This window comes from Gigantopelta aegis, chromosome 6 (genome assembly GCF_016097555.1).
Source record: "Gigantopelta aegis isolate Gae_Host chromosome 6, Gae_host_genome, whole genome shotgun sequence".
Lineage (NCBI taxonomy): Eukaryota > Metazoa > Mollusca > Gastropoda > Neomphalida > Peltospiridae > Gigantopelta > Gigantopelta aegis.
The window spans coordinates 61,764,774-61,783,313 of NC_054704.1; the positions used below are offsets into that span (position 1 = coordinate 61,764,774).

Here is an 18,540-nt window from a genome sequence, read left to right on the forward strand (position 1 = left end):
CGATGTTTGATGGATTGGGGAGATGTTGAGGGACTAATTGTTAAACTGTACATACTGAGTTGAGGCACGGTGTTTGATGGAGTGGGACTATATTGTGGGACTAATTGTTAAACTGGACATACTGGGTTGAGGCACGGTGTTTGATGGATTGGGGAGATGTAGAGGGACTAATTGTTAAACTGGACATACTGGGTTGAGGCACGGTGTTTGATGGATTGGGGAGATGTAAAGGGACTAATTGTTAAACTGGACATACTGGGTTGAGGCACGGTGTTTGATGGATTGGGGAGATGTAGAGGGACTAATTGTTAAACTGGATATACTGGGTTGAGGCACGGTGTTTGATGGAGTGGGACGATATTGTGAGACTAGTTGTTAAACTGGACATACTGGATTGAGGCACGGTTGTGGGATGGAGTGGGGAGATGTTGTGGGGGCTAATTGTTAAACTGGACATACTGGGTTGAGGCAGGGTGTGGAATAGAGTGGGGAGATGTTGAGGGACTAGTTGTTAAACTGGACATACTGGGTTGAGGCACGGTGTTTGATGGAGTGGGGAGATGTTGAGGGACTAATTGTTAAACTGGACATACTGGGTTGAGGCAGGGTGTGGGATGGAGTGGGGAAATGTTGTGGGGCTAATTGTTAAACTGGACATACTGGGTTGAGGCACGGTGTGGGTGGAGTGGGGAGATGGTGTGGGGCTAATTGTTAAACTGGACATACTGGGTTGAGGCACGGTGTTTGATGGATTGGGGAGATGTAGAGGGACTAATTGTTAAACTGGATATACTGGGTTGAGGCACGGTGTTTGATGGAGTGGGACGATATTGTGAGACTAGTTGTTAAACTGGACATACTGGATTGAGGCACGGTGTGGGATGGAGTGGGGAGATGTTGTGGGGGCTAATTGTTAAATTGGACATACTGGGTTGAGGCAGGGTGTGGAATAGAGTGGGGAGATGTTGAGGGACTAGTTGTTAAACTGGACATACTGGGTTGAGGCACGGTGTTTGATGGAGTGGGGAGATGTTGAGGGACTAATTGTTAAACTGGACATACTGGGTTGAGGCAGGGTGTGGGATGGAGTGGGGAAATGTGGGGCTAATTGTTAAACTGGACATACTGGGTTGAGGCACGGTGTGGGTGGAGTGGGGAGATGGTGTGGGGCTAATTGTTAAACTGGACATACTGGGTTGAGGCACGGTGTTTGATGGAGTGGGGAGATGTTGAGGGACTAATTGTTAAACTGGACATACTGGGTTGAGGCACGGTGTTTGATGGATTGGGGAGATATAGAGGGACTAATTGTTAAACTGGACATACTGAGTTGAGGCACGGTGTTTGATGGATTGGGGAGATGTAGAGGGACAAATAGTTAAACTGGACATACTACTGGACATACTGGGTTGAGGCACGGTGTGGGTGGAGTGGGGGGGGGGATGTTGGGGGGGCTAATTGTTAAACTGGACATACTGGGTTGAGGCAGAGTGGGTGTGGAGTGGGGAGATGTGGGCGCTAGTTGGGTTAATTTTTACTCCTTGATCTACCTACTTTGTGTTTTGTTATCACTATTAGCGTTTTTAACACAATTACATCAATTCTGAATTTTTTTTATCAAGAGTTGTGTTTCTTGGTTTACAATCTGTCTGTCTGTCTGTAAGTAAGTAAGTATGAATGTATGTATGTGTGTATGTATGTATGTGTGTATGTATGTATGTTTGTGGTGTATGTGATGTATGTATAGTAAACGTTTGATCATATATTCATCCTTTATTTTTATCCTCCTCATAACATTGTGTAAGTTCTTAGTGTAGAGGTTGTTCAGTCTTAATAATAATAATAATAATAATAATAATAATAACAGCTGCATAACCTTCAAATTTCTCATAAAATCACTCTTTTTATCTCACCAAATTAATTTATTAGTTCTTTTGATACTTGTATTTTGTTTAGCATTTAGAGAACATTTTGGTACCAAAAATACTAATAATTGTGTTCCTATTTGCTTTAGGTGAAAATTTATATTAACTCCTATGGGTAGGGTCACAATTTGATTTGTAGCATCCAAAGGCAAGAGAGTTGACGTCGGTATCATCACTTTTCATAAACTAAATATATTCCCGATTCAGAAAATATAATGATAAAAGATATATCTTTCCGGACATTTATTTTATCATCATTGGCTCTGGCCCCCTGACTATACAGTGCAATGGTTGATATTATTGCAGAAACGTTACAGCTGCATTTAACATTTCATAAAATGGCGTAATGTTTCCTACATCCGGATTATATTTTTTTTTAATAATAATAATCTTCTCTTTAAGACAAAAAAAACCCAACCGTATTCCAGCTTGGAACATTACACCAAATTGGAATTCCGGGAAAAGTTTTCAATGTGACTTCTAGCACGGTTAAAATATGTTTTCAGTGAGGCAAGACTGATGGGTGTGTACACAATTTGTTGTTTTTAAAAATCTAAATACTCCCTCACTTTGGTTTGTCATCACGTGCAATTCTATCTCTCAACACAACAGAGGCCGTGTTTTTTTTATAATTGATTATTTCTCCAGAAATGTTTGGCAATATTAGGGTTAGAGCTCTGAGCTACTTAGCTTACACAACGTAATAAAGTACAATACCTTTACAATTATTATGACAGTTTCTATAGGATCAAAAACCAAACTGAGTACAGACAGACATGGTCGTATGGGGACTCTTTGATTTAGGGGGGCTGGAGGGGTTGATTTGCCCGAAATTTTACCCAGATAAAAACTGCCCGAATTTTCCCCACTGTTTTGCCCGAATTCCCCCCCCCCTGCCACCCCCCCCCCCTGCCACCCCCCCCCCCCCCCCCCACCCCCCGGTCGTACGCCCATGCAGACAGATAAGGATGAGATAAAATGCAGACTCCGGGCTAAAGAAGAGAAGATAAGAAACTGTGTAGATTTACCATTCAATTATTAACTGTCTTTGCTGTAACGTTCTGATTAGTCCAAACATCAAGTTTTTACCGAATTAATATATTTACACTGTTTTACAGCCTAACACATCGTGATCGAACTTATCAGAAAATAAACTGAAATGGAATGAATGGAGTGCAAACGAAGTACTATGGCGTGTTCATATTTTGTTGAAATGCGCTCGCCAAGCATTGTGTTTTCTTAGTTTTATATTCCCTCTGCTTGGAGATGTGGGGATCACATGCCTCTTTTTCTGTTTCTATCATTGCGACTTGTTAAACGTGCTAGGAAACGTGGGAAGCGCGCAGGCACGTTAAGATATTGTGTTCTGGTATGCATTGTCAACAATCTTATTTCACTGATTTGGTAGTCTCTGGTTATCGTTTGGATGAATACTATTGTTGTAAAACACTGGTTAGACTATCAAAATTTGCGTTATTCCTTTTAATATAATCACACATGTTATTTTGTCTGAATGTGTCGATTATCACCAACACAGAACAAATAATATGACCAGTATTGTCGATAGTCATGTGGAGTAGTTATCTCTTCATTTAATGTCTTCATCTCATGTTTGGTGGCGGGATGTAGCCCACTGGTAAAGCGTTCGCATGAGGCGCGGTCGGTCTAGGATCAATCCCAGTCAGTGGACCCATTGGGCTATTTCTCGTTCCAGCCAATGCACCATGACTGGTATATCAAAGGCCATGGTATGTGCTACCTGGCTGTGGGGTGGTGCTTATAAAAGATCATTTGCTACTAATGGAAACATGTAGCGGGTTTCCTCTCTAAGACTATATGTAAAAATTACCAAATGTTTAACTTCCAACAGCCGATGATTAATAAATCAATGTGATCTAGTGGTGTCGTTAAACAAAACAAACTTTAAACTTTCATCCCATGTGTTACATATGTTAATGTCTTCATCTCCTGTGCGGGGCGGGGCTTGCTTAATGCGCGGTCGGTTTGGGATCGACTCACGTCGATGGGCCGTTTAGGCTATTTCTTGTTTCGGCCAGTGCACCACGATTGGTATAGCAAAGGCCGTGTTATTTGCTATCCTGTCTATGGGATGGTGCGTATAAAAGATCCCATGCTACTAATGGAAACATGTAGTGGGTTTCTTCTCTGAGACTATATGTCAAAATTTCCAAATGTTTGACATCCAATAGCCGATGATTAATAAATCAATGTGTTCTAGTGGTGTCGTTAAACAAAACAAACTTTTTTCATCTTCTGTGTTATATATGTTAATCTATTCAAATCATGTGTTATGTACGTTAATGTTTTCATCTCATATGTTATATATATCAATGTCTACATCTCATGTGTTATGTTAATGTTTGTTTCTAGTTATTTAATAAAATAACCAAATCTAGAAGCAGACCGATATGAGAACATTTCCCATGTGGATGACTAAAGAGAACATAAACATATAAAGTTCCCAATACTAAAAATAAAATGTTGTAAGCGTCAGGCGATATAAATCTATAAAGTTATTAATACTGAAAATAGAATTCTGTAAGCGTCAGGGTTGTTGATCAGAGAGATTCATGCTGCTATTTAATCTTTTGAAACGAAGATGTTCTAAAAATAATTCCGGGATGTTTTAAATCTAACTTTGGAAATGGCTCAGTAAACAAGCCAACAAACCAACATACGGTTCGTCCTTTATTGACAAAAAATAAATAAATAGAAAAGTCGAAGTAATTTGGCAGCGAGAGTGATGCGATATTGCTCGTTAAGCGGGGGTGAACGGTTACGTCAACGTTCCTGGAGATTCTTGTAGGCGCACGGCACTATTAAATCGTTCTTGAAGACAACGTGTCGTTCTTTAGCTATTGTCATTTTGACAACATGTTGTGGGTAGCCTTAATGATCGGAGTCGCATTGGATGGCATTATGGCATTTGAACCTTATGCAAGCAAGGAGGATATGCCTCCGTTTAATCCGGATGATTATGTGTTTCGTGGTCGAACAACAGGGTAAGAATTAATCAAAATACCCTTTGCTCAGAGTGTTTTATTATTTACTCAGATTGTAGTATTATTAATTAGAAAATCATTAGACGTATTTGTGGGTATCTATTTTTATTTATGTAATTCTTCTCTCTTGCAATTCTGCCAGTGATTTAGAATTAAATGATTTCCTGAAGGCTAAATATACTTGTTTAGAAAAACGGTAAAAACAGACATAGAAGTCGAACAGGCATTAATTTGATAATCATGATGGTGAAAAAAGGAAACAACGGCAGTAACATTTAATTATCAACAAGTTATTAATTTAGCGAATGTTATTGAATATAAACAGCCAGTGTAAACTAAATTGAATACATTTTAAAATGTACACAAAATAGCAATTTACAAAAACGACCCTTCCTATTTAGAATTAAATGTTCAATGTGTAACCAGTTAGTATGGATGTAGTGTATTCCATGCCGTGCCGTCTCTGAATGGGATTCTTAAAGCTTAATGTATTAGTAGATATAAATAAGGCCAATTTTTATTACGTGTTCAGATCTTTTTCATTTGACCAATCAAAATAACCGCTGGCATAAACGTATCATTAGCCAACTTTTTGTTGGACAACAAAACAAACCTACTGGCAATTTGACGAATTTGGTCAGAAAATCTTTTGCCAAATACTAGTTTCTATAATATTATTTTTGAACGCCCGTTGGTGAAAACAATCATGCATTTGTTTGTTATCACATGATAATATGTGTGCTATGGAGTTAAAGACTTACCACTGTCTGCTTCTGGTTGTCATGTAATGGAATAAGCACGATCGAAATTGACTGCTCGGTGACGTATAAGTTGCTTTAAAATTGATTGCTCTGTGACGCATACGTCAACTGCAAGCGCAAGCGCTGTAATTACGTTTTAGATGGAAAAGATGATTAAATTTATTTTAAACCTGGATTTTTTGAATATGTAAGAAACAGAAGACTACATTCGTTTTTTTAGATACCATTTATATTATAACTCGTTTTTTGTTTTGTTTTTTGGGGGTTTTTTTAAACACGTATCCAATTCGCTTCTTTGGTTCATTAGTTACGTTTTTGACCATCTCGTTGTAAGATAAATGGTATCTAACTGACACCCATGGAGTATTCTTTATTTACAGAAATCTAATTGATACACCCTGGTAGATTAACACATTTCGCGTAAGATGTACTGAAAAAGGCGTCCTGGTTAATTACGAAATAAAATACTACACTCTTGTCCGTTAGATATCATTTATCTTACGACTCGTTGTTTAAAACATCTAATTGGCTTTCTTTCGTTAAATTGGTTTTAAACTACTTGTAAGATAAATAGTATCTATCGGTCATTCGTGTAGTATTCTCGGTAAATTTAACTTAATTATTTCGCAATTTTACGATTTGGCGCACTGGATGGTGCATTAGTTAACCTGTTAGCTCCCATCTAGAGTGAGTTTTAACGACTCAGTGCAGAGGTACAAGGCCACTAAAGCAACTTCTCTCTCACCAACTACTAACAATAAATCATTATTATTAACCCTGTCCTGTTGAGACAAGATTGTGTCCGGGACAGCGTGCGTGAATTCCCCCCACCCCTCATCATGTCTTACGTCCGTAGTGGGTGTTGTAGGTTTGCTAGTGTTCACATTAGAAGACGTTTGCTCACTGAGAGCTGACCTAATTAAATTCAATGGTTAAGTAACGTTTTAACGCTGGCCTTTTCACTGTCAACACCATTTTTATTTGAATAAAACGGCGATCGCGAGCCATTTCGCTCAGAATATGGAACTTTAACCATTTTTCTACCCGAAAATAGTTTTGTTATATTTTTCTGATTGATTTTTCCACCGTAATTTTTCATGTTTTTAAATCGTTTAAATTTCATTCCTAATGGAAAAGCTTGAGGATTCCCTGCTAAAATCGGAGACTCGAAGGGATTCCCGTGTCAAGCATTTTGACAGGAGGCGGTTTCATGCCAGTTCGCTAGCCAATTAATGCCCGAGATACTTGCCGAGCTATCAGTGTAAATATTTTTTTGATTGGTGCAGATTATAATCCGTCATTTTTTAATTGAAAAAAGTGAAGTTTACGAACTTTCTTACTCTCAGCGCATGCGCACTCCATATGGCTGCTGTTGCGAACTTTGTGAAAACGTCAAATGTTGTAAACAAATGTATCAATTTCTCGATTTTATGGGCTCTTATGACTTTGGGATTGATTGTAGATTATGCTAAATGTGTAATATTTGTAATTTTTGTCTTATAAACAACACGAAGGTGTTTTTTGTGTGTCTTTTGTCCGGTAAACATCTGACATGCGTGGGCTATACCATTGCTGCTGATGCAAGGTGTGGATGAGTTGTGTGTTCTGTGCATTTCGTGGGCCTATACCCCAAACAGCTAGCAATCTGAGTAGGATTTTTTCTTTTATTATTTTAGTTTGGATCAACGTTTTTGAAATAACAAAAACAATTTTAAAAATTCTGTGAATTTAAATAAAATTATTTCAAAAATAAAAAAAATAGCGAAAGAATTGTTTTTTTTGGTTTTTTTTAGACAATTTTCGATTTTTGAGCAATTTTCCACGGTCATTTTCATAAACATAGCAAACACAATATTCAATTTTGTAGACATCTTACAATTTAAGGTGGTTGTGTTTTGAAGATTTTGACGAAAACGCGATATTTGACATTTTCTGTGAAATTCATGAAACTCAGTCCTCCTAAATTGACAAATTTTAATACGTTGTATGAATTCTTTATTAATTGCAAAGGATTAAAGATATACGATTATACTATAAATTTCGTTAAAAACAAATCCGGTTTTTTTTCTTGATTATTTTAGTTTGGGTCGACATAGTCAAAAAAGGAAAAAAGTTTTGGAAATTTAAAAAAAGAACTATTGTTTCTTTTAATTTAAATTAAATTATTTCAAAAATTAAAAAAATAGGAGCGAATTTGTTGAGTTTTTTAGAAGTAAAGTTATTGCTGAAAACGTAGGTGCCGATTGCCGTGACGCGAACGATAGTGAAGTGTGTGCAAGAGTCAGGTGAACTATAATTATTTCAGTTTGCATGTCAGTCTGAAAGAAAGAACAAACTAATTGTAAACTGAAATAAACAAAATAAAACATTATGTACAGATTAAAATGTTCCTGTTACACAAACAATCAACTACGAGTGTCAACGTGCAGTAGTATTGTCCTGTAGTGCACAGGTAAATATTGTATGATTACACCCCTTCTCTGTAATGGTCTAGTCCGGCTCGGTCACAGACAGTCAGATAACTAGTCTATATTTAGACGGATGCGCGTCATAAATGATTTTTTAATCTAAAAATAGACCGCCACGCCAGCAAACTTCTTCTAATGTGTATAAGCCATCTTCATAAATCAAGGCTAGTATTCGTTCCCTGAATACGAGGAACGAATATTAGCCTTGATTTATGAAGATGTGTATAAGCGTGCGCGAATCCCCCCCCCCCCCCCCATCATGTCTCACTGTCGTAGTGGATGTTATAGGTTCGCCAGTGCTCACGTAATCTCTCCCCCCTCCATGTCTTACTGCCAAAGTGGATGTGTTCACGTACCCCCCCCCCCCCATCATGTCTCACTGTCGTAGTGGATGTTATAGGTTCGCCAGTGCTCACGTAATCTCTCCCCCCTCCAACATGTCTTACTGCCGTAGTGGATGTTGTAGGTTCGCCAGTGCTCACGTAATCCCACCCACCCCCTCCATCATGTCTTACTGCCGAAGTGGATATCTTCACGTAATCCCCCCCCCCCCAAATCATGTCTTACTGTCGTAGTTGATGATATAGGTTCGCCAGTGTTCGCGTAATCTCTCCCCCCCCCCATTATGTCTTACTGCCGTAGTTGATGTAGATTCGCCAGTATTCACGTAATCTCCCCCCCCCCCCCCTCCATCATGTCTTACTGCCGTAGTGAATGTTGCAGGTTCACGTCACAGCTGATCACGGCATCTGACACTCGAGTCTGTTTCACACAAACACTGCCCACTGATGCCATCGGTGTCTTGGACAAACGGAGATAAGGCCTCGTTGTGAAGAACACTCCCAAGTTGTCATTTTTCTTTGTTTATACTTCATATATCTCCCACCAGTGCAGATGGATTCCTACGTCTACGCACATTAGTATTTGTTTCATTTAAGCCTTCTACGAGTCTCCCAAACCGTCTTCTCCCGGACAATGGATTCTGCTTGTTCTGTAAAAATAAGTTTAGAATTTCCTCACCAAGGGATTTAAAAAGGAACTGTTTGTTTAATGATAGCTTAGCACTTTTAAACTACGGCTACGTGTTTCCGACACGGTTATTGCAATCGTTGGCCATCAGTGAAATAGGAAACACGTTGCTGTCACTGGAGCTACTCCAACCGAGTAGTTTTTTTTTTTTAATATGTGCTTTCCCACAGACAGGACAGCGCATACCATGGCTTTTGAATTACTTACCCATGAACAAGTATGTTGCCTGCAAACGTTTTTAGGATTTAATTTGTGATACTAAACAATTCGTATTTCATCAAATTAAATATAGTACGTCAAATGTGAATGAATGAATGAATGAACGCATGGATGAATGAATGAATGAATGAATGAATGAATGAATGAATGAACATGTTGTCTATTGGGTGTCAGACAAAGGTATATGACGATGAATCACTAAAAGACAGAATGTTTCATATATAACAAATAAAAAATAAAATGTGCAAAAAGACAAAAAGACAAACACTACGGCCGGACCTCAGAGGCAGTGTTTGGAGCTGTGGTAAACACAAATCAATACTGCACCGATCTATATATATATTAAACATATTTGAAAACATTAGAGATGATATATAATTACTTTTAAGCTGTTTCCGATATATAGGAGAGTGTGCTGTGTTCGCCACGCCCACAGAAAATTACAAGAATCTTAGTAGCCCAGCACCACGACGAAGAACAGCACCCGTGTACGGGCTCACATTTTTGAAGGGGAACAGGCAGAGTCTTGCCCGAATTAAACAAAAGTGCTCGAAACTGGATTACAACATTTAATCATATTCGAATTACTGCCAAACAACTATTAGTGGGGTCATATTTAGCCGCCCCGTGACCATTTGTCGCGGACCAAAGTGTGACGGTGGATTTCAAGTCTTTGGAATCTTTAGAAACAATTTAGCCCCCATGTTCCTCGCGAAAGTTCCGGCTAACTCAACCAGAGGGCCAAATCTTTGATGGCCGCCGGCGGCTATACTGGAAATCGAAAATCGTCATATATCACTTAAAATTCGAGTTAGAATCACTGAAAAGGTATCTATTTCCATTATACTGGGGTGCCTAATCTTCTGGTGGGGTTATTTTTGCAATTTGAGGTCATCTTTACATTCAAATCCAAGATGGCCGTTGTCCACCAAATTGATAATTTAAAAAACAGCTGAACTCTTGAAATATTTGGGCTAAATCATAAATGAAGTGTCTATTTGCACAAAATTAGAATGTACACTATTTAGGTGATTTTATTTTTGAAAAATCAAGTCATTTTGGTCTTCAAATTCAAGATGGCCGTTGTTCACCGTATTTAAAACAATAACATGCTGGAGTCCTTGAACTAACTTGGTTAAAATAATAAATGAAGCATCTATTTACATCAAACAGTTGATTCATAATCACTTTTGTGTCGTCATGTTTTGCAATTTGATATCGTTTTGACCTTGGGATATAATATGAAAGGCGTGGCAGCTTTATTGAAATATTAACTAGAGCAATATATTCCAGAATCATTTTATGTATGCTGGAACTGAAAATTAAATGAACAAAGGTTCCTAATGTACGATTAGTCATAATTGATACCTACTCTGTTTCACAAACTTGAACTTCATTCGTCATAACTATAATCAAACTAGGACAAATCAAATTCTGATGATGTGATGTCAACATCTGTGTTATAATATGTGTTCTTGGTGATCCACAGTTAGGGTTCATGAGAGTACTGGGCAAATGTTGCAGACGGCACAGCATTTCCATTGACCACGTTCTAATCAAGATCAACAAAAAGACATATTTGACAAAGGAATGGCAGAGCTGATGAAGGTGGTGTAACAGGCAGTGTTATCTGAGAGAGTCGCTGACTGATGGGATATATTAATTGTTCCTTTGTTATTCTGTTAATACCACATCTTAGCCTGGGCTTCTGCAAAATTTGATCTCTTCATTTCACCACACACAAATGTTTTAAGGACATTCATTAATTTAGTGGAGATAGGAAGTGATGATGATAAGTGGCGCAGGAGAGTTAGACCTTCGATACTCACACTGCACTTCACAAATGTAGTCCATTTTCCATGAACCTGAAAGACCAGAGTTACTACTATTTTATTTAGTCATATTATTTTTAATCAATAGGATGGTCGCCTTTCTCTCGGCCAAAGACGTCAAAACTGTTGTATGCTTGTTTAATAACTGAGAATTCAACATCATTTGAAGGCATCACTGATCAAACTTGCCCTGGACAATGGACTACTCATTTTATTATCTACCGGTCCCTCCTGTACACATCTTCTGACAGAAAATGACATTCCATCAAGGCAACATGTCGTCAGGCTGACGAAGATATATCCTTATCACTACATACTTACAGCTCCGCATCATCGACACTAATTATATTTTAATGTCAAAGCAAGCTCAGACAGTCCATGTATGACTGGCTCTGATACTGTATCTAAAGGAAAGGTCCATGGAGATCACTTTGTAGTGAAATAATGACTCCAGTTAACACCATCGAACTATCTCATACATAATGACTGGATCTGGTAGTAACTGTCATATCTCTGGTCATGGCAAACGGGCAGTATACGAGAAATGTAATATGAAAAGAATACTCGAGCTTTCCTAGATCGTCACTTCTTATCTCCAAGGAAACCATGAATGTCCTTAACACGTATGTCAAGAAGTTTGTGTATGGTGACATGTCTAGCTCAAACTTTGCAGAGATCTGGGATAAAAGTGGCATTAACAGATTAAAAAGAAACAATGACGTTCCACCATACAGGGATTCTTTCGAACAATACTGCATAGGTACCTTTATCTAGCTCTTCCAGTTCCTTCCTACACCCCCCTCTTCTGTTGGTCCTGACTGGACCTTGGCCAGTGGTAAATATTTAAATGTCACGCCGTCCAGTATACAGGCAGTAACAGATGTCGACAGTTCAGCATCAGTATCTTATGTGTTCAGTTTTGTGACATAGACTAGGTTTCAGTTACAACCTATCGTACCTTACATTTGTTCACTAAATTGTTTTGAAATATATTGCGCTTTCCATTATTTCAATATAACTGCACGCCGTCCATATTAGATTTAAAAGTGAAAATGGCATCACATTGTTTAAAATGACCCATAAAACGATTGTGAAGCGAAATATGACCCCACTATATATAGGGTTGCAAACGAATCGCCACATATTTCACATGGATTACAACTAATAGTTTGGCTAGAATAATGAAAATACATGGTGAAAAGTCTTGAGGCCAGCTCATATTGCCCGAATTTGTCTATTGTGTTTGCCCGAATTTGAGGGTTTTCTCCAGCACTTGGCGGGGTGGGGGGTCGGGGGGGGGGGGGGGCGGGTTCGTACGCTTATGAGGTCAAGTTAGGATGTGCTTATCATATGCATCATTGGAAACGAAAGGTACATCCAAAATTATGGAAAATGAAAAGTATATATCCCAAAATGGATTAAATACCCGTATAAGGCAGATATGATCCAGTGGTAAATACACTGAGTTACAATAGTTTGAAATAAAAATATTGTTGTGGGTTTTTTTTTAATTGACATCTCATGGAATTTACAAGTTTTTGTAAAAGCACTTCATTTGTTTAATGACACCTCAGTCGATTTAATACTGCGGTAGTTTGACGTCCATCCACACAAAGCCCAGTGGTAGCCCAGTGGTAAAGCGCTCGCTTGATGCGTGGTCGGTCTAGGATCCATCCCCGTCGGTGGGTCCATTGGGCTGTTTTTCGTTCCAGCCAATGCACCAAAGGATATGGTATGTACTATTCTGTCTGTCCTACTAATGGAAAAATGTAGCGGGTTTCCTTTCTAAGACTATATGTCAGATGTGTATATCGATGTCTAAATTGTAAAGATAAGTTGCTCAAGTCTGCTCATACAGTTTAGATACGTAGGGTACAGGATGTGAAAAAGCCTCGGCAGCGGAGAAACGTAAATACGACTTTGTTTTTTTCGTTCGTTTGATTTGTTTAACGACACAACTAGAGCACATTGATTTATTAATCATCGGCTACTGGATTTCAAATAATTCAGATAATTCTGACACGTAGTCATCAGAGGAAACCCGCTACATTTTTCCTAATGCAGCAAGGGATCTGCTATATGTACTTTCACACAGTACAGACAGCACATACCACAGCCTTTGACTAGTTGTGGTGCACTGGTTTTAAGGAGAAAAAAATTCCAATCAGTTAATGGATGCACATAGGTGGTTCGATCCTGCGACGCAAGCAGCTCAAGCAAGCACTCAGCCGAACACTGTAAATACATCTGAAATAATTTCATCCTCGAACTCCAAGTCTACTGGTTTACCCTCACGATCGGTGATACTGGAAAAACAAACCTGTTGCCTCCATTCTGTCTGATATGACAGATTTATTTCTGTTTGCTTAGTACAGTTCTTTTTTCACAACTATTTTAAAAAGTGCACTTTGGTGTGAAGCCAGATGTCGCTTTGTGAAGATGACGTAAACCCCTCTGGAAACCGAATACCTGGTATATCTCTGTGGCCGATCATCGCTCGCTCGAGGTTTGATGGCTTATTTCCCGTTCCAACTAATACTCCTCAATTGGTATATCAAAAACCGTACTGAATTTTTGTAAAAACACATGATTGGCGTGGCATATATATAGTAATGCACTGCACTGCACTGCACTGCACTGCACTACACTGCACTGTAATGCAATGCACTGCAATGTAAAAAAAGAGTAAAGTTTGTTTTATTTAACGACGCCGCTAGAGCACATTGATTTTTAATCTTATCATCGGCTATTGGACGTCAAACATATGGTCATTCTGACACTGTTTTTAGAGGAAACCCGCTGTCGCCACATAGGCTACTCTTTTTTACGACAGGCAGCAAGGGATCTTTTATTTGCGCTTCCCACAGGCAGGATAGCACAAACCATGGCCTTTGTTGAACCAGTTATGGATCACTGGTCGGTGCAAGTGGTTTACACCTACCCATTGAGCCTTGCGGAGCACTCACTCAGGGTTTGGAGTCGGTATCTCGATTAAAAATCCCATGCCTCGACTGGGATCCGAACCCAGTACCTACCAGCCTGTAGACCGATGGCCTGCCACGACGCCACCGAGGCCGGTCTACACTGCAATGTAATGTAATGCAATGCAATGCACTGCACTGTATCTGACTGTACTGTACTGTACTGTACTGTACTGCACTCTACTGTACTGCACTCTACTGTACTATACTATACTATATGGTACGGTATACGATTAAAGAAGGAAGAAAGATATGTTTTATTTAACGACGCACTCAACACATTTTATTTACAATTATATGGCGTCAGACATATGGTTAAAGACCACACAGATATTGAGATAGAAAACCCGCTGTCGCCACTTCATGGGCTACTCTTTTCGATTAGCAGCAAGAGATCTTTTATATGCACCATCCCACAGACAGGATAACACATACCACGGTTTTTGATATACCAGTCGTAGTGCACTGGCTGGAGCGAAAAATAGCCCAATGGGTCCATCGACAGGAATCGATCCCAGACCGACCGCGCATCGAGCGAGCGCTTTACTACTGGGCTACGACGATTAAAGAAATGATTACATAATCTCTATAGACAGGAAGGAAGGAAATGTTATATTTAACGACGCGTTTTATTTACGGTTATATGGCGTCCTCTATAGACAGAACCCACCTGGTGTTGATATGGAATACTTGTCAGTCTGTTCACAACACACACCACTGTACAACAATTCAGTCAAACAATACAAGATGTTTATAGTCAAATGAGAAAGAGAAACTCCTTTCAAGCGTATGTCATGACAACAACATCGATGACCAATTGGAAAAACGTGCTAGTCCCTTGTACAAATAGTGATCCTCGGGTCGCGATCACCAGCATCTCTGGTGGAGATTACAAGTCTACAGACTGGCTCAGTTGAAACGCCGTCAGACAGGCAGGATCAATTGATGCTGAGCGTGAGAGCGAAACACAAAGTGACGAAGTATTAGTGAACAAGGATAAAACCAAAAATGTCATAATGTCCCTAACGCTCCTAAGAAGGAACACGAGGGTGAATAAGATCAGAACGATGCAGAAAAAAACCCAGAAGAAAAAGAATAGATCGGCGCAGGTCCTAATAACCTCAGGAAACATTGAAAACTGATCGAGGAAAGAATATGAGAGACCAACCGAAAGATAAAGTGAATTAATTAATTAATTAATTAATTAATTAATTAATGTTCAACAACACCCCAGCACAAAAATACACATCGGCTATTGGGTGTCCAAAAATGGTAGACATGAATTGATGATAAACATCAATATAAACAATTATAAAAGCAAGTTTAAAAAACACAGTGATAAGAGCCGTGCAAAGGCATAAGTATCACAGGTTAGTAGGCCTATATTGAAATTTCAAATAAAAATCAGTATCTCGTAAAACCTTCGAGATAAGTTCAGGGTGGAATCGAAATGATTCTATCGCATTTTGTCTACCAAATATATCTTCCCTTGTCTGTCCAAGATGATTACACTCCACCAGAATATGGTGAACCGTTAGTGTACACTGACAATGTTCACGCTCAGGTCAGGTCAGGTCAGGTCATAGGGTTTTACGTGCACATTCAGAGTAAGCTGTTGTAGCGTACGCCTGTCATGGGCACAGGTGCCGGTCTTGGCCTACTCCTCTGTCCAGGACAGGGAAAGGGTTGGGGTGGGTGGGAGAGGGGACCGCCCTCACTGGCAGGTGCAAGGGAGCACCAGAAGCCCGACCACAGTCGGTAGCGGGCAGGGGCTAGTTTCGGTGCTATGGAATTTTGAATGTCCCGTAGGATTAAATCAAAAGGAAAAGGTTGCGCAGTTTTAATGAAGGAATTGGACGCATTTTTGAACGGTTCGCCGAAATATACAGGGGAGCTACGTATAATTTTGAACTTAGTATGCCGAGAGTAGCTCGTTATTGGAACCTAGCCTACCGATGGCTGTTGTTGGGTGTCTCCCTAGATTGCACCAGGACAACCCATGGGAGACTCGTTTGCAATTGTGTATCTACACGGGAGGTAAGGCCGGCAAGCTCTTGACGATATCCTTCTGTCTCCTTTTCTTTCTTTTATTCTCTTCCAATCTGATGTTCATCCTTCCTCGCCACAAAGCAGCAAGTACTGTTTTTTAGGGGTTGAGTAGAGGGAGTCGGTATTCTTTTGTCCGACCAGCTCTGGATGATTGCAATTGGGCACATGGAGCCGGTTTTCTTTTGCCCGATTCCTTAAGTACTACATTCAGGTGGAAGATCCTTCTTTATAACGAATGAATGCCTCAAGTATGTATGACCGATGCAAGCTCGACACAAGACAATTTCACTCTTCCTGCTCCACCTGTAGGAGGAAACAAAGAAGAAAGAAAAGGAGGTGAGAAAGAGTTGGTTTGTTCTCGCGAGTATTCTGTTATGGGCGTTTTAGCAGAGCTAAGGTAAAAATGTCTTCATCTTGAAACAAAAACCGGATTTGGATAGGAAGAGACTCTCAGTGGCGAATCTAGACGAGAGTGTTGGGTATAAGAATCAGGGGTGGACCCAAAACAGAATGTAAGATATGGTCACTTCTTTCTGTTGGTACTCATTTTTGTGGTGATCTTGCATTTAAATGATGATGCAATATCTCAGTTACAAAACGTTGTGATACATGATTTCCATGTTACCTAAAACGTTATCACTATCACAAAAATCATGCCCTTGTTAATGTAAAATGCGATAAATTACAATTTCCTTGTTGTGACTGATATTGTAGTGGCCATCTTGGATGTAAGTGATATTGCAATGTCTTAATTAGCTGAAAATAGTTCAAAATTAATTCTGTGAGTCCCTAGGAGCCGACAATAGCCATCAAAGGTTTGTCATACTAGTTAGTGATACAATATCTGTTCTTTTGCCAGTTCTGTTTTCACGGCCATCTGGGATGCCATCTTAAATATTTCAAAATGTTCAAGAGCGCCAAGTTTGTATTTTCCAAATCTTCACCTTCCAAAGATGCAAAAAAAACACATTTTGTGTTAAATCGAGGGTTTTGCAATCAAAGTACTAGTTTAATTGTGCGAAATGTAGTGCTTTTTTCTGCATTCTTGAATACCATTTTAGTTTGACCTTTGATTGACTGGACCGTGACGCCTAAATTGGGGGAGTTTTGTACAATTTTGGGGTAAATATATATCTTATGTAGTACTTTGAAACAGCTTTCCTGAATATTGTTTAAATTTAACCATTGATTTTGATCCAATCTTGACCTCTAAAGTCGGGTAGCCTCTCTAAATAATTTTGTATTATCCTAAAGTACAACTGTGCCAAATTAGGGCTTTGGGCCAGCAAGTCACGATCATTCTCCTAAGCCACTCCACTAATACGGTTCAGTTATCAATCATTGTTATCTTTGAAACGTAATCGGAGAGCTATCAATACTATTACAGTAGCTGTGACTAACATCTTACCTCTACACAAAGCAGAGTTCTATGAACATACGGCATCTATGTTGGCTGCCACCGCCGTATTAATGCAGAGGAAATTCAAATAAATAGGTTAATATCCTAATATCCCAAAACCATTTCTTTGTAAGGAGTTTCTTGGCATAAAGTATGTCTTTGCACGGTCACATTGTTATGAGCTGTTTAAAACGAACTGACAGCAGAAGTGTAAACAAGACAGGTCAGGCTAACCAGCATTCACGTGTTTACAATGGTTGAGGGAATGACTCCCACATGACTTAAAGGCTGGGTTGAAACACTTTGTATCTTGTGTCGTGGATATGGAAACACGATACGGTTTTCCTTATTTTGCAAACACATTTTCGACGACACATCTTGCAAGTGGGTGTTAACGACGCCAAGGCGTTGGCGTGGTCGTTTGAAGTTTGTTATGTCAAATATTCTCAAGTTGTTCATGTACCTATGACATTTCATGCTCTACAACTGGCTGTTGTCTTGAAAACCAGTGAAATAATGCTACGTTTCAAATCTACGAAACAGATGGATTTATTTACGTTTTGTAATTAAGCTATTAAAGGACAGAACAAGTCCTGCTGTCATCGTATTAAATATTAAATATTGTTTAGTGCGGAATGTTTCATAATACATTTGCAGTACAGGGTAGTGTGCATTTATAACGCTCAAACTAAGGAGAAAAGATAAACGTTTAAATATGACAGAAAATGGTTTTACTGAAGTCACATTAAAACTGTAAAGAGACACCAATGACTGTGTGCTGTACTCGCCATCGTCGTAGGAAACCTCCACGGGAATGTTGTTAGTTCGCACCACGACGAGGAACAACTCAACTA

General features: G+C 39.2%; 1 protein-coding gene across 2 annotated transcripts in view; it reads left to right on the forward strand.

Annotated features, from left to right (window-relative positions):
- Positions 1–18,540, forward strand: part of LOC121375771 (transforming growth factor-beta-induced protein ig-h3-like) — a 67,482-nt gene that overhangs the window by 15,630 nt on the left and 33,312 nt on the right. Inside the window, exon 1 of one of the 2 annotated variants that reach the window (XM_041503396.1) lies at positions 4,769–4,948. The exons of the other annotated variant lie outside the window; for it this stretch is intronic. Within the exon in view, the coding sequence (XP_041359330.1) occupies positions 4,821–4,948 (128 nt within the window). The 5' untranslated portion in view covers positions 4,769–4,820. Of the gene's footprint in view, positions 1–4,768; positions 4,949–18,540 lie in introns of those variants that run through there. 2 annotated transcript variants of the gene reach the window in all.